Raw genomic sequence first — 27,786 nt, 5'->3', positions numbered from 1 at the left:
TAATCCGGACACTATAAAAAATTTAAAACCATGCAAAGCGTCAATACAGAACTATTACGGATTACAAAGGGAAACCCAGCCGCAAGCTGCCCAGTGACGCGAGCCTACCAGATGAGCTAAATGCCTTCAATGCTTAGGCAAGCAACACAGAGCCATGCATGAGAGCACCAGCTGTTCCGGTGATCACTGTGATCACACTCTCCGCAGCCTATGTGAGTAAAAGTTTAAAAAAGGTCAACATTCACTGATTACTAGGATGCGTACTCTGAGCATGCACTGACCAACTGGCAAGTGTCTTCACTGCCATTTTCAACCTCTCCCTGACCGAGTCTGTAACACCTACTCTACCATTCAAAAGTTTGGGGTCACTTAGAAATGTCCTTGTTTTTAAAGAAAAGCTTTTTTTTGTCCATTTTAAAATCATTTTAAAAGGCTAAATTATTATTTAGAAAACCCTTTTGCAATTATGTTAGCACACCTGAAAACTGTTGTTCTGATTTGAAAAAAGCAATAAAACTGGCCTTCTTTTCAACTAGTTGAGTATCTGGAGCATCAGCATTTGTGGGTTCGATTACAGGCTCAAAATGGCCAGAAACAAAGACTTTCTTCTGAAACTCATCAGTCTATTCTTGTTCTGAGAAAGGAAGGCTATTCCATGCGAGAAATTGCCAAGAAACTGAAGATCTCGCATAACACTGTGTACTACTCCCTTCACAGAACAGAGCAAACTGGCCCTAACCAGAATAGCAAGAGTGGGAGGCCCCGGTGCACAACTGAGCAAGAGGACAAGTACATTAGTGTCTAGTTTGAGAAACTGGCAGCTTCATTAAATAGTACCTGCAAAACACCAGGCTCAACGTCAACAGTGAAGAGGCGACTCTGAGATGCTGGCCTAACATACAAATATGTGGACCCTTCCTCAATGTTCTTGTCAACAAAAATAACTTGATGTGCATTTGTTCTGGCCTGCAAAATACTGCCAGCCAGCTGCCGTTCTATTGTTAATTAATGAACAAGGTTTTTATTTTTTGAAGTCGGAAGTTTACATATACACCTTAGCCAAGTACATTTAAACTCAGTTTTTCACAATTCCTAACATGTAATCCTAGTAAACATTCCCTGTTTTAGGACCGTTAGGATCACCACTTTATTTTAAGAATGTGAAATGTAAGAATAATAGTAGAGCGAATGATTTATTTCAGATTTGATTTCTTTCATCACATTCCCAGTGGGTCAGAAGTTTACATACACTCAATTTGTTTTTGGTAGCATTGCCTTTAAATTGTTTTACTTGGGTCAAAAGTTTTGGGTAGCCTTCCACAAGCTTCCCACAATAAGTTGGGTGAATTTTGGCCCATTCCTCCTGACTGAGCTGGTGTAACTGAGTCAGGTTTGTAAGGCCTCCTTGCTCGCACATGCTTTTTCAGTTCTGCCTACATATTTTCTATAGGATTGAGGTCAGGGCTTTGTAATGGCCACTCCAATACCTTGACTTTGTTGTCCTTACGCCATTTTGCCACAACTTTGGAAGTATGCTTGGGGTCATTGTCCATTTGGAAGACCCATTTGCGACCAAGTTTTGACTTCCTGACCGATGTCTTGAGATGTTGCCTCAATATATCCACAACTTTTTCCATCCTCATGATGCCATCTATTTTGTGAAGTGCACCAGTCCTTCTTGCAGCAAAGCACCCCCACAACATGATGCTGCCACCCCTGTGCTTCATGGTTGGGATGGTGTTCTTCTGCTTGCAAGCCTCCCCCTTTTTCCTCCATACATAAAGATGGTTGTTATGGCCAAACAATTATATTTTTCTCATTAGACCAGAGGACATTTCTCCAAAAGGTACGATCTTTGTCCCAATGTTAAGTTGTAAACCGTAGTCTGGCTTTTTTATGGTGGTTTTGGAGCAGTGGCTTCTTCCTTGCTGAGCAGCCTTTCATGGTTATGTCGATATAGGAATCGTTTGCTGTGGATTTAGATACATTTGTACCGGTTTCCTCCAGCATCTTCACAAGGTCCTTTGCTGTTGTTCTGGGATTGATTTGCACTTTTCTCACCAAAGTACATTCATATCTAGGAGCGGTATGACGGCTGCATGGTCTCATGGTGTTTATACTTGCGTACTATTGTTTGTACAGATGAATTTGGTACCTTCAGGCGTTTGGAAATCGCTCCGAAGGATGAACCAGACTTGAGGGGGTCTACAATTTATTTCGGTTAGATCTTTTGATTTCTTTTGATTTTCCCATGATGTCAAGCACAGAGGCACTGAGTTTGAAGGTAGGCCTTGAAATACATCCACAGGTGCATCTCCAATTGACTCAAATTTGGTCAGTTAGCCTATCAGAAGCTTCTAAACCTCATTTTCTGGAATTTATCAAGCTGTTTAATGGCACAGTCAACTTAGTGTATGTAATCCTCTGACCCACTGGAATTGTGATTTAGTGAAATATTCTGTCTGTAAACAATTGTTGGAAAAATGACTTGTCATGCACAAAGTAAATGTCCTAACCGACTGACAAATCTATAGTTTGTTAACAAGAAATTTGTGGAGGTGTTATAAAATTAGTTTTAATGACTCCAACCTAAGTTTATGTAAACTTCCGACTTCAACTGTACTTGCAGTGAAACTGCAAAACTACATGACATTAGTCATTTAACAGACTCCCATCCAGTGCGACACACAGAACCAACCAGGGTGAATTCCCTGCTCAAGGGCACGTCAACAGATCAAAAACAAATAACATTTTATTCATTTACAAGCGCTGAATACAAAAAAATTACGAATAAGAAATAAAAGTAACAAGTAGTTAATAAGCAGCAGTAAAATAACAATAGCGAGACTATACAGTGGCAAGAAAAAGTATGTGAACCTTTTGGAATTACCTGGATTTCTGCATAAATTTGTCATAACATTTTATCTGATCTTCATCTTAGTCACAACAAACTTCAGACGTGCTGTAATGTTTTTTTGGACACCAGTGGCTTCTTCCATGGTGTCCTCCCATGAACACCGTTCTTGTTTAGTGTTTTATGTATCGTCGACTGGTCAATAGAGATGTTAGCATGTTCAAGAGATTTCTGTAAGTCTTTAGCTGACACTCTAGGAGTCTTCTTAACCTCATTGAGCATTCTGCACTGTGCTCTTGCAGTAATCTTAGCAGGACGGCCACTCCAGGGTAGAGTAGCAACAGTGCTGAACTTTCTCCATTTTATAGACATTTTGTCTTACCATGGACTGATGAACATCAAGGCTTTTAGAGATACTTTTGTAACCCTTTCCAGCTTTATGCAAAGTCAACAATTCTTAATCTTAGGTCTTCTGAGATTTTTTTTTATTTTATTTTACCTTTATTTAACCAGGCAAGTCAGTTAAGAACAAATTCTTATTTTCAATGACGGCCTGGGAACAGTGGGTTAACTGCCTGTTCAATTTGTACCTTGTCAGCTCGGGGGTGTGAACCTTCCGGTTAGTCAACGCTCTAACCACTAGGCTACCCTGCCGCCCCTGCCGATCACATGGTTGACATCAGACAATGCTTCTTGTGAATAGCAAACTCAAATTTTGTGAGTGTGTTTTATAGGGCACGGCAGCTTTAACAAACATCTATGGAGTCATTGATTGGACTCCAGGTTAGCTGACTCCTGACTCCAATTAACTTTTGGAGATGTCATTAGCCTAGGTGTTCACATACTTTTTTCCAACCTACACTGTGAATGTTTAAATTATGTATTCAATATTGACAAGAAAAATATATTTGTTATTTTAAGCACAATGTTTGTCTATTGTTGTGACTAAGATGAAGATCGGATCAAATGTTATGACTAATTTATGCAGAAATCCAGGTAATTCCAAAGGGTTCACATACTTTTTCTTGCCACTGTATTTAAAAAAAGAAAAAAAAATATTCCACCTTTATTTAACCAGGTTGGCTAGTTGAGAACAAGTTGTCATTTGCAACTGTGACCTGGCCAAGATAAAGCATAGCAGTTCGACACATACAACAACACATGGAATAAACAAAACATACAGTCAATAATACTAATAATAATACAATAATTCATGGCTGGCCCTCGCTTCATATTAATCGCCAAACCCACTGGCTACAGGTCATCTATAAGTCTTTGCTTGGTAAAGCCCTGCCTTATCTCAGCTCACTGGTCACTGCACCTGTACATATCTCATCTGTAAATAGCCCACCCAATCTACCTCATCCCCATTTATTTATTTATCTTGCTCCTTTGCAAGTATCTCTACTTGCACATTCATCTTCTGCACATTCTACCATTCCAGTGTTTAATTGCTGTATTGTAATTACTTCGCCACCGTGGCCTATTTATTGCCTTACCTCTCTTATCCTACCTCATTTGCACATGCTGTATATTGTTATACCTTTTATTTCAACAAGGAACACCGACTGGGCCCTGCGTATACATGTTTACACATACAGTTTAGGTACAATGATTAAAAAACTAAACAAGACAAACAAAACAATCACAGATAATATATTTAATTTACACACAGGTTATTCTACTAACAGCACAATAACTTGCATTTCCCGAAACAGTTACAAGCAATACAAAAATAAAAATGCTCCAATAAATATTTAAAATGAGCAAGGGGGACAAGAGTCTAAAGTTTAAGTTTAGTCTGCAGGCTATTCCAGAGGCAAGGAGCGTAACAGGAAAAGGCAGCCATACCCAACTCTGTGGAAATCGCATGGGCCTCAAGTGTAATCCTTGCTTGAGACCTGGTTTTTCGAATTATACTTCTAATATTGATGAGTGATGATAAATAAGAAGGTAGCTTATTCAGAAGTGCTTTATAGACAAACACGAGAGCATGTTGTTCTCGTCACACGGACAGCGAAGTCCAACCCACATTATGATATAAAACACAGTGGTGAGTTCTGTAGCTAACACCCGTAATAAACCTAAGTGCGCAATGATAAGTAGCATCCAGTGATTTAAGTGTTGATGCTGTAGCATGCATGTAAATAATATCCCCATAATCTATAACAGACATAAAAGTAGCTTGCACAATTTGTCTTCTATTTGTAGAGGACAAGCATGTCCTGTTTCTATAGAGGAAGCCTAGCTTGATTTTAGGCCGTTTACATAGTTCATCAATATGCATTTTAAAAGACAGTTTATCATCCAACCATATCCCTAAGTATTTAAATAAAGGTGAAAGAAAAATAAATAAATAAATACAGTAGAAAAAAAGAACACAAAGTCTATATACAGTGAGTGCAAATTAACTCCTATCAGAGAAGTAGCTGGTGAACCAGGCGAGGCAATCATTTGAGAAACCAAGGCTGTTGAGTCTGCCAATAAAATGTGGTGATTGACAGAGTCGAAAGCCTTGGCCAGGTCGATGAATACGGCTGCACAGTAATGTCTCTTATCGATGGCGGTTATGATATCATTTAGAACCTTGAGCATGGTTGAGGTGCACCAGATTGCACCAGATTGCATAGTGGAGAAGGTACAGTGTGATTCAAAATGGTTGGTGATCTGTTTGTTGACTTGGCTTTCGAAGACCTTAGAAAGGCGGGGTAGGATAGATATAGGTCTGTAGCAGTTTACAGCAGTATAGCAGCAGTATACAAGGGGTACCGGTACAGAGTCAATGCGCGGGGGTAACGGTTAGTTGAGGAAATTGAGGTAATATGTACATGTAGGTAGAGTTATTAAAGTGACTATGCATAGATAATAACAGTGTAGAAGTGGTGTAAAAGAGGGGAGTGGGGGCAATGCAAATAGTCTGGGTAGCCATTTGATTAGATGTTCACGAGTCTTACGCCTTGGGGGTAGAAGCTGTTTTAGAAGCCTATTGGACCTAGACTTGGTTTTCCGTGCGGTAGCAGAGAGACCAGTCTATGACTTGGGTGGCTGGAGTCTTTGACTATTTTTAGGGACATCCTCTGACACGGCCTGGTATAGAGATCCTGGATGGCAGGAAGCTTGGCCCCAGTGATTTACTGGGCCGTACGCACTACCATCTGTAGTGCCTTGCGGTCGGAGGCCGAGCAGTTGCCATACCAGGCAGTGATGCAACCAGTCAGGATGTTCCCGATGTTGCAGCTGTAGAACCTTTTGAGGATCTGAGGACCCAACGTTTTGTTGTGCCCTCTTCACGACTGTCTTGGTATGTTTGGACCATGTTAGTTTGTTGATGTGGACACCAAGGAACTTAACGCTCTCAACCTGCAACCCCGTCAGTGAGAATGGGGGCGTGCTCAGTACTCCTTTTCCTTTTGTCCACAATCATCTCGTTTTTCTTGATCACGTTGAGGGAGAGGTTATTGTCCTGGCGCCACAAGGCCAGATCTCTGACTTCCTCCCTATAGGCTGTCTCATCGTTGTTGGTTATCAGACCTACAACTGTTGTGTCATCGGCAAACTTAATGATGGTGTTGGAGTTGTGCCTGGTCGTGAAGTCATGAGTGAACAGGGAGTACAGGAGGGGACTGAGCACGCACGCAAGCCCCCCCAAACGCCAGCCCTCCAAGATCCCCACCACAGCCCCCCCCCCCCCCCCCCATTCCCTAGAATTTGTTTTAAAATAATAATAACCCATTCCCTACCATCAGTACCCCCCCCCCCCAGAATTTGTTTTAAAATAATAATAACCCATTCCCTACCATCAGTACCCCCCCCCCCCAGAATTTGTTTTAAAATAATAATAACCCATTCCCTACCATCAGTACCCCCCCCCCCAGAATTTGTTTTAAAATATTAATAACCCATTCCCTACCATCAGTACCCCCCCCCCAGAATTTGTTTTAAAATAATAATAATCCATTCCCTACCATCAGTACCCCCCCCCCCCCCCCATTCCCTAGAATTTGTTTTAGAATAATAATAACCCATTCCCTACCATTAGTACCCCCCCCCCCCCCCTACCATCCCCCCCCCCCCCCAGAATTTGTTTTAAAATAATAATAACCCATTCCCTACCATCAGTACCCCCCCCCCCAGAATTTGTTTTAAAATAATAATAATCCATTCCCTACCATCAGTACCCCCCCCCCCCCCCCCATCAGAATTTGTTTTAAAATAATAGTAACCCATTCCCTACCATCAGTACCCCCCCCCCCCCCCCTACCATCAGAATTTGTTTTAAAATAATAATAACCCATTCCCTACCACCAGTACCCATTCCCTACCCCCCCCCCCCCATGCACCAACAACCGACAAAAGAGAAAGACAAACGGAAAACAACAATGCAAAAAACAAAGACATCAGGGACAACAAAAATCAGAATAGCAAGGTCAACTGAATATGTTTGAGTGCATGTATGGCACTATTAACCTGTGTGTGTCCGTGTATGTGTGCATTTGGATGTGAGTGTGTGTATATGCATGTGTACAAACACCTGCACAGCATCTGCTGTAAACACACTGCCCCTCAGTGTCATTCAAACATACTTTTTGTTATGTTTTGTTTTTGTTTTGACATTCCTATCCATACTTTTATCTTTGACCGTTATTCTATCTGTCGCCCAGCCACTCCACTCCCCCTTGTCTCCAATTCCACATCCCAACCCTCAGCCCCCCTCAGCCCCTCCCACCTATCGCCACTGGCCACCCTCTTCGGATTTCTACGCACAATATATCTTTCAACTATGCTGTGATGTTTAATATAGATTGACATGTATCTAATAGAATCCACAGATTGCAAGTTGAAGATAAACGTTTTTACTAGGAGTATTAGTATATTAATCATTTACTGACCTGGTCTCACCAGATCTCCCAACAGTACTATTTCTAGGGTCAATTTTAGATCAATGTTCTGCATTTTCTGCCATTCCTGAATCTGAGACCAGAAACAAGCTACCTGAGGGCAGTACCAAAATAAATGGTCTATTGATTCTGTATCCTCACAACCAAATCTGCGGAGCTTTAATGGTTGAATGCCCCAAATATTCAACATTTTGTTGGTGGCAAGAATTCTATATAATAATTTTAGCTGTAAAGCACAAAGTGTTGAATCTTGTTGTTTTATATATCAACTCATACACCCTGTACCATGGAATCGGTACATCAAAAATCTCTTCCCAACTATTTTTCAATCTGTATGGCACAGCTGTCAACATCCTGGTCCTCAAATTAAACTGGTTTATTTTCCTATTTATGCTATTTTTATTCCTTCGCCAGGTTTGATCCTTTAAATTCCAGTTCTCTACCTCCTCCCATTGCCACCTGCCTCCTCCATTTTTGGGGTAATGCTGTAATCAATTGGTTGTACTCTTGGATTGAGCAGACCTTCCCATACAATCCTGATAACTCCATGAAAGACAACTCTACCATTCCGATTTATAATATAATTTTAAAACAAAATACCCTTTTCAAACATCTTTCCCATAAATACAGGTAATTTATCGACCAGCACATTTGAGTTCAGCCATAATATTTTTTATAATATTTGTTATATCTTTTCAGGCGGATGAAATTGAAATTGTAGCCAAATTGTAGCAAAGTATTTTTTTCCAATTAATCGAATGAGACATGGCAATCTGCACAATGGCAAAAAAGGCCATTTTTAAACAATGGATGAGCTTTTCTTAGTAATCTACTTGAGAACCATTTAGTGTTCAAGTAAAACTTTTGAATAAGTGAAGCTTTTAGGGAGAGGTTTAGTGCTTTTATATTTAATAATCTCAACCCACCCTATATTCATTATATAGATAGGCACGCTTTATTTTGTCTGGTTTAGTGTCCCTTGAACAAGGTTAATTAATTGACTACAGATGGTTATAGAATTGTATTTTTTATTTAATGAGAAATATGGTTATCCATATTGGACACAAACTCAATAGATTCCTTGCAGAAGAGACCAAGGGCTAATTCTTCTTCCACGCGTGCATCTGTTTACGTCTCTGGGGCAGCAGGTAATATTGCACTGACGTCCTGTTCACGGTTTGCACACACGTAATCCCAGTATAGCTCCTCTGTTATACCTGTCGTTTTCTCTGTGCATATGAAATTCCCTGGCACCTGCTCAAACAGCAGATTAAATAAGTAAAGCTCATTTTGATTTAAGAATCAGGGGAGGGGGTGTGGAAAACAAGCATGCCTGCTGTGTTTGAGACAAATAGAAGCCTAGTTGCATGTTAAGAATGGAAAGAACGTGTCCTCTGGGGTGGTTTTGGGGAGTAAAGTGCTTGTTGTTGAGTGAAGCTATGGAGGGGTGGGGGTCTCCACCTTAGATTGAGCTGCGCTAAAGTGGTAATTTCAATTTAAAAGGACCCCATGTAAAAGGACCCATGAGCACCAATGTGAAGTTTTATGGTTTGTTAAACTTTGAAAACAATGTTTTTTTGTTTGGCATACATTTTAAGTGAAATCTAGTTTCAGCGCAATTCCAGAATTACCCAGGTGGAAATGCAAGGAAGTACTGCTATATTTGGTTTTTCAAACCCCCTACTCTTTGAACTGTGTATGTGAGTTTGGTGTAATGATTAATGGTAGACTTAACAAATACAGCTAGTTGGGTAAATCCCCTGGGATATGCACCGATATCCAGGATCCAGTTGTCAGGCCTGTGTGCGTCTGATAACCCTGTGTCAGTGTGTTGCCAGGCATCTTATCTCTGTATGACCCAGATGACTTACATTGTCCTGGGATAGTCACAGTACCTTCGGAAAGTATTCAGACCCCTTGACTTTTTCCACATTACGAATTCAACCACCCCCTGGGACATTAAAACTCTGGCTGATTTCCTGGAAACTGAGGAGTACATTCACATTGAAGATGTCTTTCAAAGTATAAAAACTCTTCTTAGACCAAGGATCTGATATAAATGGTTTCTTACACATTAAGAATCATTTATTACGCCATATTGGAGAGTATGAATGCTATTTAGGATTAGCTCTCATGCCTTTCTGTATCTTTCCACACATTTACTGAGTATGCTATAACGCAGGTTTGGGTATGGGGCCCGGGACCTGATTTCACTACGGCGCGGCGGAATCATGCTCAGATCAAAGAATTTGCGATAGTAAAGTTTTGAAAATGTCTTTTATTATTCAAATGAAAAGCCCAATGAATTCTCACCTGTGTAATGATTTAACTCCCACCGCTTGTGGGACATTTATTTTTGAAGGCACGTATAAATAACAACTGCACGAGGACAGACAGTGACAGACAGGCTGAAACACACGTTAGTTAGAAATAGTAGCTCGCTATAAATTGCACAAAAATCAGTTTTTCAAAGAAAAGGAAAGTAGACAGTGAATTTAGGGTGTTCCAGTAAGAGAGGACATCCAAATATGTCTTTGTTGAGGTATCAAGGAAAGCTGTGTGTGAAGAGCAAAAAAAGAGAAAAGACTACAACTTGTCCCGACACTTCCAGACGAAGCATGCAGAGAAATACAGGAATATGTCTTCTGAGCAGAGGGCAAGTGCATCGAAAGAGTTGCTTTCTCAGTTGAAAAAAGCAGCAAGGACTTCTCACAAAACTGCAATCAGCAAACGACGGAATTGCGAGAGCTAGCTGCGTACTGTCCCACAAAATTTCTAAACATAGCAAGCCATTCGCTGAGGGCGAATTCATTAAAGAATGTTTAATTGACTCTGCAGCAATACTTTGCTCCGACAAGAAAGAGCTGTTTGAAAATGTCTCCCTGTCAAGACGAACAGTGACACGGCGTGTTGAGGACATCGCAGAGAATATGGAACAACAGTTGAAAGACAAGGTAAAGGATTTCACTTATTTTTCCTTGGCCCTGGATGAGGGCGGTGATGCACGTGACACAATGCAGTTGTTGATATTCTTACGAGGCATAACCCCAGACTAGGAAATGACAGAGGAGCTTGCTTCAGTGCAGTCAATGAAGAGCACAACCACAGGGAAAGATTTATTGGAGGAGGTTAATGAAAAGTTATCCAGTGTGACCACTGATGGGTGCCCAAACTTGACAGGAAAAGACTTTGGCCTTTTGAAAAGGATACAAGATCAAGTAGCTGAGCTGAACCCAGATCAGATAATTATTTTCCTGCATTGCATTATTCATGCTCTGTAAATGTGTTCTAAAAATGAGCCATGTTGTGGATACAGTCACTACAGTGGTAAACTTCATAAGAGCAAAATCTTTAAACCACAGGCAGTTTGTCTCACTGTTGAAGGATACCGAGTCGGGTCATGCAGATCTCCCCTACCACACAAACGTGAGATGGCTGTGTTTCGGGAAGGAGCTTAAAAGGATTTCACCTGATATCTGAGATTAGTGAGTTTTTGCAAAGGAAAGGAAAATATGTGGATTTCTCTCAACTGCAAGATAAAGAATGGTTGGCTGATTTTGCCTTCACCCTCATGGCCGTCATGAGTGATCTGAATTCCAAACTACAAGGGAAGGGCCTTTTTGCAATTCAGATGTACAGCCTTGTCAAAGCTTTCAAGGGAAAATGAGTCCTGACCCGCCAACAATCTCACCCACCTTCCGACACTACTAGTCTGTTCCCTATCAGATGACAACAATCTCACACACCTTCCGACACTACTAGTCTGTTCCCTATCAGATGACAACAATCTCACCCACCTTCCGACACTACTAGTCTGTTCCTTATCAGATGACAACAATCTCACCCACCTTCCGACACTACTAGTCTGTTCCCTATCAGATGACAACAATCTCACCCACCTTCCGACACTACTAGTCTGTTCCCTATCAGATGACAACAATCTCACCCACCTTCCGACACTACTAGTCTGTTCCCTATCAGATGACAACAATCTCACACACCTTCCGACACTACTAGTCTGTTCCCTATCAGATGACAACAATCTCACCCACCTTCCGACACTACTAGTCTGTTCCCTATCAGATGACAACAATCTCACCCACCTTCCGACACTACTAGTCTGTTCCCTATCAGATGACAACAATCTCACCCACCTTCCGACACTACTAGTCTGTTCCCTATCAGATGACAGCAATCTCACACACCTTCCGACACTACTAGTCTGTTCCCTATCAGATGACAACAATCTCACCCACCTTCCGACACTACTAGTCTGTTCCCTATCAGATGACAGCAATCTCACCCACCTTCCGACACTACTAGTCTGTTCCCTATCAGATGACAACAATCTCACCCACCTTCCGACACTGCTAGTCTGTTCCCTATCAGATGACAACAATCTCACCCACCTTCCGACACTACTAGTCTGTTCCCTATCAGATGACAACAATCTCACCCACCTTCCGACACTACTAGTCTGTTCCCTATCAGATGACAACAATCTCACCCACCTTCCGACACTACTAGTCTGTTCCCTATCAGATGACAACAATCTCACCCACCTTCCGACACTACTAGTCTGTTCCCTATCAGATGACCAGCGGGAGAAGTATACATCGCTGCTGCATGCTTTGAACAGTGAGTTTTCTCGTCATTTTCAAAGTGTTGTAAAATGACATACTGATGGTTTCCTCTCCTTTCACCTTCAATGTGGATTACAATCCCACTGACCTGCATCTTGAGCCTATCGATCTTCAGTCTGATGCAGTGATTGGAGAACTATTCAAAACAATGTCACTGACGAGGTTCTATGCATCTCTCGATGAACAAAACTTTCCAAAGATTAGGAGTTATGCTCAGAAGATGTTTCTACTGTTTGTTCACATACAGTTGAAGTCAGAAGTTTACATACACTAAGGTTGGAGTCATTAAAACTTGTTTTTCAACCACTCCACAAATTTCTTGTTAAACTATTGTTTTTTTGGCAAGTTGGTTAGGACGTTACTTTGTGCATGACACAAGTAATTTTTCCAACAATTGTTTACAGACGGATTATTTCACTTATAATTCACTACCACAATTCTAGTGGGTCAGAAGTTTACATACACTAAGTTGACTGTGCCTTTTTTAAACAGCTTGGAAAATTCCAGAAAATGATGTCATGGCTTTAGAAGCTTCTGATAGGCTAATTGACATCATTTGAGTCAGTTGGTGGTGTACCTGTGGATGTATTTCAAGGCCTACCTTCAAACTCGGTGCCTCTTTGCTTAAAATCATGGGAAAATCAAAATAAATCAGCCAAGACCTCAGAAAAAAAATGTAGACCTCCGACAAGTCTGATTCATCCTTGGGAGCAATTTCCAAACGTACCACGTTCATCTGTACCAATAATAGTACGCAAGTATAAACACCATGGGATCACGCAGCCGTCATACCACTCAGGAAGGAGACGTGTTCTGTCTCCTAGAGATGAACGTACTTTGATGCGAAAAGTGCAAATCAATCCCAGAACAGCAAAGGACCTTGTGAAGATGCTGGAGGAAACGGGTACAAAAGTATCTATATCCATAGTAAACAAGTCCTGTATTAACATAACCCGAAAGGCCGCTCAGCAAGGAAGAAGCCACTGCTCCAAACCCGCTATAAAAAAAAAAAAGCCAGACTACTTTTCGGAGAAATGTCCTCTAGTTTGATGAAACAAAAATATAACTGTTTGGCCATAATGACCATTGTTATGTTTGGAGGAAAAGGGGGAGGCTTGCAAGCTGAAGAACACCATCCCAACCATGAAGCACAGGGGTGACAGCAGCATGCTGTGGGGGTGCTTTGCTGCAAGAGGGACTGGTGCACTTCACAAAATAGATGGCATCATGAGGGAGGAAAATGTTGTGGATATATTAAAGCAACATCTCAAAACATCAGTCAGTAAGTTAAAGCTTGGTCGCATATGGGTCTTCCAAATGGACAATGACCCCAAGCATACTTCCAAAGTTGTGGCAAAATGGCTTAAGGACAACAAAGTCAAGGGATTGGAGTGGCCATCACAAAGCCGCAAAAAAGCGTGTGCGAGCAAGGAGGCCTACAAATCTGACTTACACCAGCTCTGTCATGAGGAATGGGCCAAAATTCACCCAACTCATTGTCGGAAGCTTGTGGAAGGCTACCTGAAACATTGACCCAAGTTATACCATTTAAAGGCAATGCTACCAAAAACAAATTGAGTGTATGTAAACTTCTGACCCACTGGGAATGTGATGAAAGAAATCAAATCTGAAATAAATAATTCGCTCTACTATTATTCTGATGTTTCACATTCTTAAAATAAAGTGGTCTCCTAAAACAGGGAATGTTTACTAGGATTAAATGTCAGGAATTGTGAAAAACTGAGTTCAAATGTATTTGGCTAAGGTGTATGTAAACTTCCGACTTCAACTGTACATATGTTGACCCAGACATTGTCAGTGATGAAATATAACAAGTCAAGGCACAAATCATCTCTTACTGACTCTCACCTCTCAGCAATCCTACGCATAGCAACACCAGAAACTATACCTGACTTCACTGCTCTAGTCAATGCCCATCAGATACTTCACTACTCACGCTGATTGAGTAATTTAAATGTAATGTTGAGCTCTCTCTTTCTTGTGTTTTTGTGCATATCCGCTAACGAGAGTTCTGTCCGTTGTGCTGATTGCACTTTGTGTACTTTTCCCTCTGTGTAGTTTGTTGCATGTTTAATAATGAAAATACCTACCAAAAGGAGAACATGGATATGGTTTATTTCTCTGCATGGTAAAATGTGTTGGATATCTGGACGTGATTTACAGTAGATATATCTGTCAGCACAGTCATACACATGATGTATAATCCTGTAATATGATTCTGGCCCGCGATGGCAAAAATATATTTTAGTGTGGCCCTCCATGGAAAATATTTGCCCAGGCCTGCTATAGTTTGTCCAAACACCAATGCAAAACAATGTAGTAGTCATTCCAGTAAATAATTAATATTGTAATCTATTTGATGACACCTTTGACTTTTCTATAACACGCCAAGGAACAGAAGCCTCTGGGCAGTGGTGTAATGTACTTAAGTAAAAATACTTTAAAGTACTACTTAAGTCGTTTTTTTGGAGTATCTGTACCTTACTATTTATATTTTTGTCTGTTACTTCACTACATTCCTAAAATAAATATTGTACTTTTTATTCCGTACATTTTCCTTGACAGCCAAAAGTACTCGTTACATTTTGAATGCTTAGCAGGACAGGAATATTGTCCAATTCATGCACTTATCAAGAAAACTAGTGGTCATCCCTACTGCCTCTGGTGGACTCAGTAAACACATGCATCTTTTGTAAATAGTGTTTGAGTGTGCCCCTGGCTAGCCATAGATTTTAAAAACAAAAAAATGGTGCAGTCTGCTTTGCCCCTTTACCCCTAACTACATGTATAGTACCAGTCAAAAGTTTGGATACACCTACTCATTCAAGGGTTTTTCTTTATTTTTTTCTATTTTCTAAATTGTAGAATAATAGTGAAGACATCAAAAACTATGAAAGAACACTTATGGAGTCATGTAGTAACCAGAAAAGTGTTAAACAAATCTTAATGCTACAACATACAAAAACATTCCAGACTATTCTGTGCATAGAACTCTGTGCCAACAGTTTGGGGAAGGCCCTTTCCTGTTTCAGCATGACAATGCCCCCGTGCACAAAGTGAGGTCTAAACAGAAATGGTTTGTCGAGATCGATGTGGAAGAAATTGACTGGCCTGCACAGAGCCCTGACCTTAACGCCATTGAACACCTTTGGGATAAATTGTAATGCCGACTGCAAGCCAGGCCTAATCTCCCAACATCAGTGACCAACTTCACTAATGCTCTTGTGGCTGAATGGCAGCAAGTCCCCGTAGTAATGTTCCACCGTCTAGTGGAAAGCCTGCCCAGAAGAGTGGAGGCTGTTAAATAAAATTGTATTTGTCACATACACGTGTTTAGCAGATGTAGCAAAATGCTTGTTTCTAGTTCCAACAGTGCAGTAATATCTAACAATACACACAATCTAAAGGAATGGAAATAAGAATATACAGTGCCTTGCGAAAGTATTCGGCCCCCTTGAACTTTGCGACCTTTTGCCACATTTCATGCTTCAAACATAAAGATGTAAAACTGTATTTTTTTGTGAAGAATCAACAACAAGTGGGACACAATCCTGAAGTGGAACGACATTTATTGGATATTTCAAACTTTTTTTAACAAATCAAAAACTGAAAAATTGGGCGTGCAAAATGATTCAGCCCCTTTACTTTCAGTGCAGCAAACTCTCTCCAGAAGTTCAGTGAGGATCTCTGAATGATCCAATGTTGACCTAAATGACTAATGATGATAAATACAATCCACCTGTGTGTAATCAAGTCTCCGTATAAATGCACCTGCACTGTGATAGTCTCAGAGGTCCGTTAAAAGCGCAGAGAGCATCATGAAGAACAAGGAACACACCAGGCAGGTCCGAGATACTGTTGTGAAGAAGTTTAAAGACGGATTTGGATACAATAAGATTTCCCAAGCTTTAAACATCCCAAGGAGCACTGTGCAAGCGATAATATTGAAATGGAAGGAGTATCAGACCACTGCAAATCTACCAAGACCTGGCCGTCCCTCTAAACTTTCAGCTCATACAAGGAGAAGACTGATCAGAGATGCAGCCAAGAGGCCCATGATCACTCTGGATGAACTGCAGAGATCTACAGCTGAGGTGGGAGACTCTGTCCATAGGACAACAATCAGTCGTATATTGCACAAATCTGGCCTTTATGGAAGAGCGGCAAGAAGAAAGCCATTTCTTAAAGATATCCATAAAAAGTGTTGTTTAAAGTTTGCCACAAGCTACCTGGGAGACACACCAAACATGTGGAAGAAGGTGCTCTGGTCAGATGAAACCAAAATTGAACTTTTTGGCAACAATGCGAAACGTTATGTTTGGCGTAAAAGCAACACAGCTGAACACACCATCCCCACTGTCAAACATGGTGGTGGCAGCATCATGGTTTGGGCCTGCTTTTCTTCAGCAGGGACAGGGAAGATGGTTAAAATTGATTGGAAGATGGATGGAGCCAAATACAGGACCATTCTGGAAGAAAACCTGATGGAGTCTGCAAAAGACCTGAGACTGGGACGGAGATTTGTCTTCCAACAAGACAATGATCCAAAACATAAAGCAAAATCTACAATGGAATGGTTCAAAAATAAACATATCCAGGTGTTAGAATGGCCAAGTCAAAGTCCAGACCTGAATCCAATCGAGAATCTGTGGAAAGAACTGAAAACTGCTGTTCACAAATGCTCTCCATCCAACCTCACTGAGCTCGAGCTGTTTTGCAAGGAGGAATGGGAAAAAATGTCAGTCTCTCGATGTGCAAAACTGATAGAGACATACCCCAAGCGACTTACAGCTGTAATCGCAGCAAAAGGTGGCGCTACAAAGTATTAACTTAAGGGGGCTGAATAATTTTGCACGCCCAATTTTTCAGTTTTTGATTTGTTAAAAAAGTTTGAAATATCCAATAAATGTCGTTCCACTTCATGATTGTGTCCCACTTGTTGTTGATTATTCACAAAAAATACAGTTTTATATCTTTATGTTTGAAGCCTGAAATGTGGCAAAAGGTCGCAAAGTTCAAGGGGGCTGAATACTTTCGCAAGGCACTGTATAAATATTTGGATGAGCAATGCAAAAGCGGCTGTTATAGCAGCAAAAGGGGGACCAACTTCATATTAATGCCCATGATTTTGGAATGAGATGTTTGATCATGTAGTGTATGTCCTGGTGTATGTGTTTCTGTGCACTGAATAGAAGTGCTCTAAAAGAGATGTAGAATTATGTGTCTTTCATACGTTGGATGCAGATCCCCCTGATATCTTGTTACTCTCCGTTTCATTGTGTAGACCGATGTTTATTTGGTGTATGTTGATTCCTGGTCAGCCAGGCTGAGACTCGGTGTGGGGTTTCCCCTTGATGCTAATGAGCTGATCTGATGTGGTTAACAGACCTTGATTTGATTCACCTCGACTGCCTCGCTTACTCCATTTACTGGATCTGACCAACTACTAATCGCCAAAGAAGCTACTCAGCCAATCACTGTCATCAAATATCAATGTCAGCTAGTCCTCCTGCACATTCTAGCGTGCAGAATGGGATTCTGCAGAGGTTGATCATGTCAGGACCTGTTAGAAACCCTTGGTGACAGTCGCGGTGGTGAATATGGGGGGGGGGGTGAACACGTTTATTGACAGTGTCTTTGTTTGTTTACTTCATTCTTTGTGGTGTGGGTGTGTTTTATGAAATCTAGATTTGTGTGCATATTTGTGCACATATTTTTATATTTTGAACTAAACACAAGTCTCCCCATGTGTGTAATGAAGTGGTACATTTTGGATCTAAGTGGAACACATGAAAGTCATTCGAGTTTAATCTGAGTGAAATCTGAATGCGCAGCGAGAGAAGCTGCTGGATTAACATGTCGATTAAGGCTTTCCTCTCCCTGTAAATGTGCAGCGCATACGGAAGGAGGTGTGTGTGTTGTTGCAACTGTTTGACTAATATCCTGCGTGTGCGTGATGTCGAAGACATTAAAAACAAGTCTGCCTCCAGGAGAAAGGCGCAGGCCTGGGTTATGGGGAAAAGCCCAATGAGAAACATCGTTGCGTAAACCAGTCTTACAAGCTGTTTGTATTTGCATATACCCATCTATTCTCACTCCCCTTCATCAGACTCTGTGCTCTACTGATTTATTAGTCACTGATTTTCAGCATGTTGTTGCAACTGTTTGACTAACATCCTGCTGTTTTTCTGATGGCATACTGCTGACAGTGACGGCTGTCCCTTGTAGGTTATTATTGACAACTTTCATTCCTCAGCGTAAAGTGCAGCCATATACCTAATCAGGTTAAGTACCTGAACTAGAGCAGTGTCACCTTGAGCGTGATCATAAGCTTGCAGCTAGGTTCTCAAGTCCCTTTTGCCAGTCCTGTCCTCTGTTAAACATTTTCAAGGTGCACTGTTAAGAATGAGACTTGGGGTCATCACACAAGTTTGACCTGATCACAAGGTTCACGTAGTGACTCATTTTAGTTAGAGGCTTGAGCTGACAAAAGGCAGTTCCACTAGATGTTTTTGTCTTGCGGAGTGAGACTATGCACGCAAGAGCCTCAGAATCTATGATGACGATATAGAGTAAGAACAGTGTTTCTGAGGGGGTTATGAGCGTTCATTTCCCGTTTGGTGCATCATGCTCTGGGGTGTCTGGGTACTTCTTGTAAACCGTTTACAACATCGATAGACAGTCTGGCATGCTAAGACCGGTAGGGATTTGTCATGGATGAATGACTCAAGGCTGATAAGGATCATCTCTCGTTGTGTTATTTCAGACTTTAGTTGTGATTATGAGGAAAAATATTAAGGGAAGAGTTGAGAAGTTAACATTTTTCTTTTCTTAGGGTCTCTTGAGTTTCCACAGTTTATTACTCAAAGCTATTTTGGGGTCCTATTCATGATATGTAATGGCAGTAGTAGAGAACACAAATGTTATAATTGCATACAGTACCAGCCAAAAGTTTGGACACACCGACTCATTCATGGGATTTTATTTATTTAAACTTTTTTCTACACTGTAGAATAATAGTGAAGACAAACTATGAAATAACAAATATGGAATCATGTAGTAACCAAACAAGTGTTAAACAAATCAAAATATATTTGAGATTCTTCAAAGAAGCCCCCCTTTGCCTTGATGAAAGCTTTGCACACTCTGGCATTCTATCAACCAGCTTCATGAGGAATGCTTTTCCAGCAGTCTTGAAGGCATTCCCACATATCCTGAGCACTTGTTGGCTGCTTTTCTTTCACTCTCCGGTCCAACTCATCCCAAACCATCTCAATTGGGTTGAGGTCTGAGGATTGTGGAGGCCAGGTCATCTGATGCAGCAACCCATCACTCTCCTTCTTGGTCAAATAGCTCTTACACAGTCTGGAGGTGTGTTTTGGGTCATGGTCCTGTTGAAAAACAAACGAAAGTCCCATTAAGCGCAAACCAGATGGGATGGCGTATCACTGCAGAATGCTGTAGTAGCCATGCTGGTTAAGTGTGCCTTGAATTCTAAATAAATCACTGACAGTGTCACCAGCAAAGCACCCCCACACCATCGCACCTCCCCCTATATGCTTCACGGTGTGAACCACACATGCAGAGATCATTCGTTCACCTACTCTGTCTCATAAAGACACAGCGGTTGGAACTAAAAATCTCACATTTGGACTCATCAGACCAAAGGACAGATTTCCACCGGCCTAATGTCCAATGCTCATGTTTCTTGGCCCAAGCAAGTCTCTTCTTCTTATTGGAGTCCTTTAGTAGTGTTTCTTTGCAGCAATTCGACCATGAAGGCCTGTTTCACGCAGTCTCCTCTGAACAGTTGATGTTGGGATGTGTCTGTTACTTGAACTCTGAAGCATTTATTTGGGCTGCAATTTCTGAGGCTGGTAACTCTAATGAACTTATCCTCTGCAGCAGAGGTAACTCTGGGTCTTCCTTTCCTGTGGCAGTCCTCATGAGAGCCAGTTTCATCATAGCGCTTGATGTTTTTTTGCGACTACACTTGAAGAAACTTTCAGTTCTTGAAATGTTCCATATTGACTAACCTTCATGTCTTAAAGTAATGATGGACATAATATGGACTTGGTCTTTTACCAAATAGGGCTATCTTCTGTATACCACCCCTACCTCGTCACAATGCAACTGATTGGCTTGAACGCATTAAGAAGGAAAGAAATTCCACAAAGGAACTTTTAACAAGGCAAACCTGTTAATTGAAATTCAACCTCATGAAGCTGGATGAGAGAATGCCAAGTGTGTGCAAAGCTGTCAAGGCAAAGGGTTCCTACTTTGAAGGATCTCAAATATAAAATGTATTTTGTTTTGTTACTACATGCTTCCACATATGTGTTATTTCATAGTTTAGATGTATTTACTGTTATTCTACAATGTAAAAAAAAAAAAAAAATCCCTTGAATGAGTAGGTTTTTGTCAAATTTTGACTGGTACTGTACATGCAATTTACGAGTTGGAAACAATGTGCTGGTCTTGCTGGAAGAGGGAGAGGCAGGAAGAGTGTGATGTCAGTCAGGGAAGAGTAGAGGAAGCCAGAGAAGGAGGAGGAGAGGGCTGCTGGCAGGGAGGTTGACCGCCTTCCCATTTCCTGGCGGCAGCGCCTCTGCTCTGCTCTCGCTCGCTCTCCTCTGAGTTTGAGAGAGGGGCCAGAGATTAAACTTCAGACGAGTAGACGCTGCTGGATCTCCTTCCGTGGATCTATCTCTCTATGTCTATCTCTTTAAGGTGGTTCTCATTAAACCCAAGGAGAACCATCTCCTGGTCTGGGTGGTCAACACTGAGAGGAAGCCACATATCGATAAAAAGATGTACAGTGGATATGGAGGTACCTTTTCCCCTTTAATCTGATTTAAAGTGGGGCTTGTGGACTTGACAATTTATACAAATATTATAGTTCTATTTTGTTCTAGGCTACGATGGAATTTTGAAGTACAGGATGTTAGTTTTGTCTATAGTGTTGTTACTCTTGTTTTGGAATGGTGGGGATTGTGGTGAGTCAAACGTCAGTCACTCGCTGCTTGTATTGGGTTTTGTAGTATTTCACACCGTGTGAAGCATTTTGTAAAATGTTACTTCTCATTTAACCATCACCAGTGTGTGTTCCCATTGATTGTCAATGTTTAGTTTTCATTTTGTGGGTGTGTTTTATCAGCCTGTGTTATTTCTTACACCCTCAATATATGGTCCCTCTCTATCTCTCTGTTTGAGGCTAAATTCCTTTGCTTTGGCTTCACATTGTCCTTTTTGTCAGGGATGAAGTTGGATGTGCCTTACACTGCCCTGAAAACAGGGGTAAGAAAACGTTCCTCCATTTCCTTCTCGTGGAGTCCATTATGAAACTGAAAGCCCTGGAGTTGGAGAATGATAGTGTCCCTCCTCCTCATAGCTATGGCCACATTGTCTGTCTATGTCCCTGGTGTTGGTCTATATAGGCCTATGGTTTGTGGACGAGGGGGATGACTGCAGTTTGTTATCATCCAGGTGGTCTACCACGACATGTCCAAATTAATGTGGTTTAATTCGGTCTGTGGGGAGGGAAAAAAACGCCGGCCCCACAGATCCATCTTTGGTGGTGTTGAGGTAGACCAGCTGTTCCCAGGGGTGGTGTGTGGACACGGACACCTCGGTGTTCAGTGCTGTGGCTAGGGGACGTCCATAAGTGTCTGTTGTGTGATTTCCCCTCACTTTAGGTGTGGTCACACTCTAGTCAGGTCCTGTTGCTGTGGAGATTTGAAGAACCTAATTTCAGTTTTCCAAACCAGTCCCTCATGGCCAGTGTTGTAAACATACCCATGGACTTTGAGACATTGAACAATGACTAGGGGGCTTGACTGAGTCAGTACTGAGATGAGTTGTAAACAGTTGGGTTATAATTACAAATCTCTTCATTTAGTGGAAGTGTTAGATAAGAGTCAAGCAGACGTGGAGGGCTGGAGAAGGGAATGGCGGTAAGGGATGTAGTGGGTCTTTGTTTAGGCGCTGGCAGAGAGAATGGAAGGGAAGGAAGGGGACACGTGTGCACACTTGAAGTCGGAAGTTTACATACACTTAGGTTGGAGTCATTAAAACTAGTTTTTCAACCACTCCACAAATTTCTTCGAATTTCAAACTATAGTTTTGGCAAGTCGGTTAGGACATCTACTTTGTGCATGACACAAGTAATTTTTCCAACAATTGTTTACAGAAAGATTACTTCACTTATAATTCACTGTATCACAATTCCAGTGGGTCAGAAGTTTACATACACTAAGTTGACTGTGCCTTTTTAAACAGCTTGGAAAATTCCAGAAAATGATGTCATGGCTTTAGAAGCTTCTACATCATTTGAGTCAGTTGGCGGTGTACCTGGTGGATGTATTTCAAGGCCTACCTTCAAACTCAGTACCTCTTTGCTTGACATCATGGGAAAATCAAAAGAAATCAGCCAAGACTTCAGAAAAATAATTGTAAACCTCCACAAGTCTGGTTCATCCTTGGGAGCAATTTCCAAACGTCTGAAGGTACCACGTTCATCTGTACAAACAAAAACGAGTCCTATATCGACATAACCTGAAAGGCCGCTCAGCAAGGAAGAAGCCACTGCTCCAAAATCGCCATAAAAAAGTCAGACTACGGTTTGCAACTGCACATGGGGACAAAAATGTCCTCTGCTCTGCTTTGGCCATAATGACCATAGTTATGTTTGGAGGAAAAAGGGGGAGGCTTGCAAGCCGAAGAACACCATCCCAACCGTGAAGCACGGGGGTGGCAGCACCATGTTGTGGGGGTGCTTTGCTGCAGGAGGGACTGGTGCACTTCACAAAATAGATGGCATCATGAGGATGGAAAATTATATGGATATATTGAAGCAACAATATATTGAAGCAACTCAAGACATCCGTCAGGAAGTTAAAGCTTGGTCGCAAATGGGTCTTCCAAATGGACAATGACCCCAAGCATACTTCCAAAGTTGTGGCAAAATGGCTTAAGGACAACAAATTCAAGGTATTGGAGTGGCCATCGCAATGCCCTGACCTCAATCCTATAGAAGATTTGTGGGCTGAACTGAAAAAGCGTGTGTGAGCAAGGATGCCTACAAACCTGACTCGGTTACACCAGCTCTGTTAGGAGGAATGGGCCAAGATTCACCCAACTTATTGTGGGAAGCTTGTGGAAGGCTACCTGAAACATTTGACACAAGTTAAACAATTTAAAGGCAATGCTACCAAATACTAAGTGAGTGTATGTAAACGTCTGACCCACTGGGAATGTGGTGAAATAAATAAAAGCTGAAATAAATCATCCTCTCCTACTATTATTCTGACATTTCACATTCTTAAAATAAAGTGGTGATCCTAACTGACCTAAGACAGGGAATTTTTACTCTGATTTAAATGTCAGGAATTGTGAAAAGCTGAGTTTTTAAATGTATTTGGCTAAGGTGTATGTAAACTTCTGACCTTCAACTGTATGTGTTTAGGGGCTTTCTCAGATAAAACAGACACATAATGCCTGGCTGGGGGCCATCAGGATCAGGAACCAACCTGCAGATAATATCCTCGATCGGGGGAGGGAGAGGGCAACAAGCAGCCTCTCATAAACCCAGTCATTTCAATATACACATCATTAGGTTCCTCATTAGTTTGTTATGCTTTCTTGTTTTTAGAGAAATCTGATGCTTTAGCCCTACTGCTGGGACATTATATTGTGTTCTATACAATACCAGCCAAAAGTTAAACACACCTACTCATTCATTTTCTTTATTACGGTTTTCTACATTGTAGAATAATATTGAAGACATCAAAACTACGAAATAACACATTTGGAATCATGTAGTAACCAAAAGTGTTAAACAAATCAAAATATATTTATATTGTAGATTTTTCAAAGTCACCACCCTTTGCCTTGATGACAGCTTTGCACACTCTTGCCATTCTCTCAACCAGCTTCATGATGTAGTCCCCTGGAATGCTTTTCCAGCTGTCTTAAAGGAGTTCCCACATATGCTGAGCACTTGTTGGCTGCTTTTCCTTCACTCTGCGGTCCAACTCATCCCATACCATCTCAATTGGGTTGAGGTCTGAGGATTGTGGAGGCCAGGTCATCTGATACAGCACTCCATCACTCTCCTTATTAGCCAAATAGTCCTTACACAGCCTGGAGCTGTGTTTTGGGTCATTGTCCTGTTGAAAAGCAAATGATAGACCCACTGAGCGCAAATGACATTTTATTTGTCACATACACATTTTAAGCAGATGTTAATGAGCGTGTAGTGAAATGCTTGTACTTCTAGTTCTGACAGTGCAGTAATATCTAACTAGTAATCTAACAATCCCACAACAACTCTCTAATACACACAAGTCTAAAGGGATGGAATAAGAATATATACATATAAATAGTGGATGAGCGATGACTGAGCAACATAGGCAAGATGCAATAGATTGTATAAAATACGGTATATCCATATGAGATAAGTAATGTAAGATATGTGAAAATGATTAAAGTGGCATTATTTAAAGTGACTAGTGATCCATTTATTAAGGTGGCCAATGATTTGAGTCTGTATGTAGGCAGTAGCTACTCTGTGTTAGTGATGGCTTTTTAACGGTCTGATGGCCTTGAGATAGAAGCTGTTTCTCGGTCCTAGCTTTGATGCACCTGTACTGACCTCGCCTTCTGGATGTACAGGCAGTGGCTCGGGTGGTTGATGTCCTTGATGATCTTTTTGGCCTTCTTGTGACATCGGTTGGTGTAGGTGTCCTGGAGGGCAGGTAGTTTTCCCCTGGTGATGCGTTGTGCAGACCGCACCACCCTCTGGAGAGCCTTGCGTTTGAGGGCAGTGCAGTTGCTGTATCAGGCTGTGACACAGCCTGACAGGATGTTCTCAATTGTGCTTCTGTAAAAGTTTGAGGGTTTTAGGTGACAAGCCACATTTTGTCAGCCTCCTGAGGTTGCAAGGAACTTAAAACTTTCCAGCTTCTCCACTGCTGTCCCGTCGATGTGGATAGGTGGGTGCTCCCTCTGCTGTTTCCTGAAGTCCACGATCATCTCCTTTTTGTTTTGTGACGTTGAGGTTGTTTTCCTGGCCCCACACTCCGAGTGCCCAAACCTCGTCCCTCTAGGCTGTCTCGTCGTTAGTAATCAATCCCACTATTGTTGTGTCTTCTGCAAACTTGATGATTGAGTTGGAGGCGTGCATCGCCACGCAGTCATGGGTGAACAGGGAGTACAGGAAGGGGCTACTTGTGGGGCCCCGGTGTTGAGGATCAGCGAAGTGGAGATGTTGTTTCCTACCCTCACCACCTGGGGGCGGCCCGTCAAAGTCCAGGACCCAATTGCACAGGGCGGGGTTGAGACCCAGGACCTTAAGCTTAATGATGAATTTGGAGGGTACTATGGTGTTGAATGCTGAGCTGTAGTCAATGAACAGCATTCTTACATAGGTATTCTTCTTGTCCAGATGGGATAGGGCAGTGTGGTGGCGATTGCATAGTCTGTGGACCTGTTTGGGCGGTATACAAACTGAAATGGGTCTAGGGTGGCCGGTAAGGTGGAGGTGATATGATTGCTGACTAGTCTCTCAAAGCACTTCATGATAACAGAAGTGAATGCTAAGGGGCGATAGTCATTTAGTTCAGTTATCTTTGCCTTCTTGGGTACCAGAACAATGGTGGCCGTCTTGAAGCATGTTGGCACAGCAGAGTGGGACAGGGAGTCATTGAATATGTCCGTAAACACACCAGCCAGCTGGTCTGCTCATGCTCTGAGGATGCGACTAGGGATACCGTCTGGGCCAGCAACCTTGCGAGGGTTAACACGCTTAAATATCTTACTCGCGTTGGCCACGGAGAAGGAGCAGGGGGAGGCCTACAGTCCTTGATAGCGCGACGCGTCAGTGTCACTGTATTATCCCTAAAGCGGGCAAAGAAGTTGTTTAGTTTGTCTGGAAGCAAGACCTCAGTAACGTGGCTGATTTTCTTTTTGTAGTCCGTAATTGCCTGTAGACCCTGCCACGTACGTCTCGTGTCTGAGCCGTTGAATTGCGATTCCACTTTGTCCCTATAATGACATTTTGCTTGTTTTCTTGCCTTGTGGAGGGAATAACTACGCTGTTTTATTTCATCCATATTCCCCGTCATCTTTCCATGGTCAAATGCGGTGGTTCTCGCTTTCAGTTTTGCGCTAATGCCGCCGTTTATCCGAGGTTTCTGGTTAGGGTAGGTTTTAATAGTCACAGTGGGTACAACATCTCTAATGCACTTCCTTATAAACTCACTCACCGAACCAGTGTATAAATCGATGTTACTCTCTGAGGCTGCCCAGAACATTTCCCAGTCCGCGTGATCAAAACAATCTTGAAGCGTGGATTCCAATTGGTCAGACCAGCGTTGAATGGTTCTTGTCACGGGTACATCATGTTTGAGTTTCTGCCTATAGGATGGTAGGCGCAAAATGGAGTCGTGATCGGATTTGCCGACGGAATGAAGGGGGTGCGGCTTGTATGCATCCCGGATGATAGAGTAGCAGTGTATTGCCTGCATTATAATCAATGTACTGATTGAATTTAGATTCATATTGCTGCAGAATGTTATGGTAGCCATGCTGGTTAAATGTGCCTTGAATTCTAAATAAAGCACTGACTGTGTCGCCAGCAAAGCACCCCCACACCATCACAGCACCTCCTCCATGCTTCACGGTGGGAACCACACATGCAGAGATTGTCCATACTCTACATCTCACAGACACTGTGGTTGGATTTTGCGCTCATCAGACCAAAGGACATATTTCCACTGGTCTAATGTCCAATGCTCATGTTTCTTGGCCCAAGCAAGTCTCTTCTTCTTATTGGTGTCCTTTAGTAGTGGTTTCTTTGCAGCAATTTGACTTTCACACTTTTTTGGTTACAACATGATTCAATATGTGGTATTTCAGTGTTGATGTCTTCACTGTTATTCTACAATGTTTAAAATTGTAAAAATAAAGAAAAACTCTGGAATGAGTAGGTGTGTCCTAACTTTTGACTGGTACTGTAGTTCCAGTCCATTTCCTATAATCTAGAGGTTTAATGGTTATGATAAGGTCAGTAAGTTATGTTTATACTGCATGTGGAGTTAGTGGATGACCCAAAACTGTCTACTGGGTGTGTTTTGAGGTGCTAAGTGCCGCTCTACTCTTGTGCTTGTTGCTCCGCTGTCTGTCCCCAGTGTTGTTTTTAGAGCCGACTAGCCCTTTCCCTGTCCATCAGCTCAGTGTTGTATTAGGGAACTGGCATGCCCTTCCACCCCGTCACCCTACCCCCACTGCTGTTGCTGTTCAGTTCTGCAGCACAGGCTGCTTCCCCCTCTGATCAGTGTACAGGTCCTGTGTTCATCAGGGCCTGTGTGCC

The 27,786-nt window shown here is 41.9% G+C and overlaps 1 protein-coding gene across 12 annotated transcripts in view; it reads left to right on the top strand.

The window, feature by feature from the left end:
- Positions 1–27,786, top strand: part of LOC139397721 (rho family-interacting cell polarization regulator 1-like) — a 131,492-nt gene that overhangs the window by 68,279 nt on the left and 35,427 nt on the right. The window contains exon 1 of one of the 12 annotated variants that reach the window (XM_071144344.1): positions 20,918–21,246. The exons of 8 other annotated variants lie outside the window; for them this stretch is intronic. In XM_071144344.1, coding sequence (XP_071000445.1) covers positions 21,228–21,246 — 19 coding nt within the window. In that variant the 5' untranslated portion in view covers positions 20,918–21,227. Of the gene's footprint in view, positions 1–20,917; positions 21,247–27,786 lie in introns of those variants that run through there. 3 more of the 12 variants (XM_071144564.1, XM_071144258.1, XM_071144384.1) reach the window with 3 other exon arrangements.

This window comes from Oncorhynchus clarkii, chromosome 1 (assembly GCF_045791955.1).
Source record: "Oncorhynchus clarkii lewisi isolate Uvic-CL-2024 chromosome 1, UVic_Ocla_1.0, whole genome shotgun sequence".
NCBI lineage: Eukaryota > Metazoa > Chordata > Actinopteri > Salmoniformes > Salmonidae > Oncorhynchus > Oncorhynchus clarkii.
Note: the sequence above shows the minus strand (reverse complement) of the source record. Positions and strands in the feature narration are given on the sequence as shown.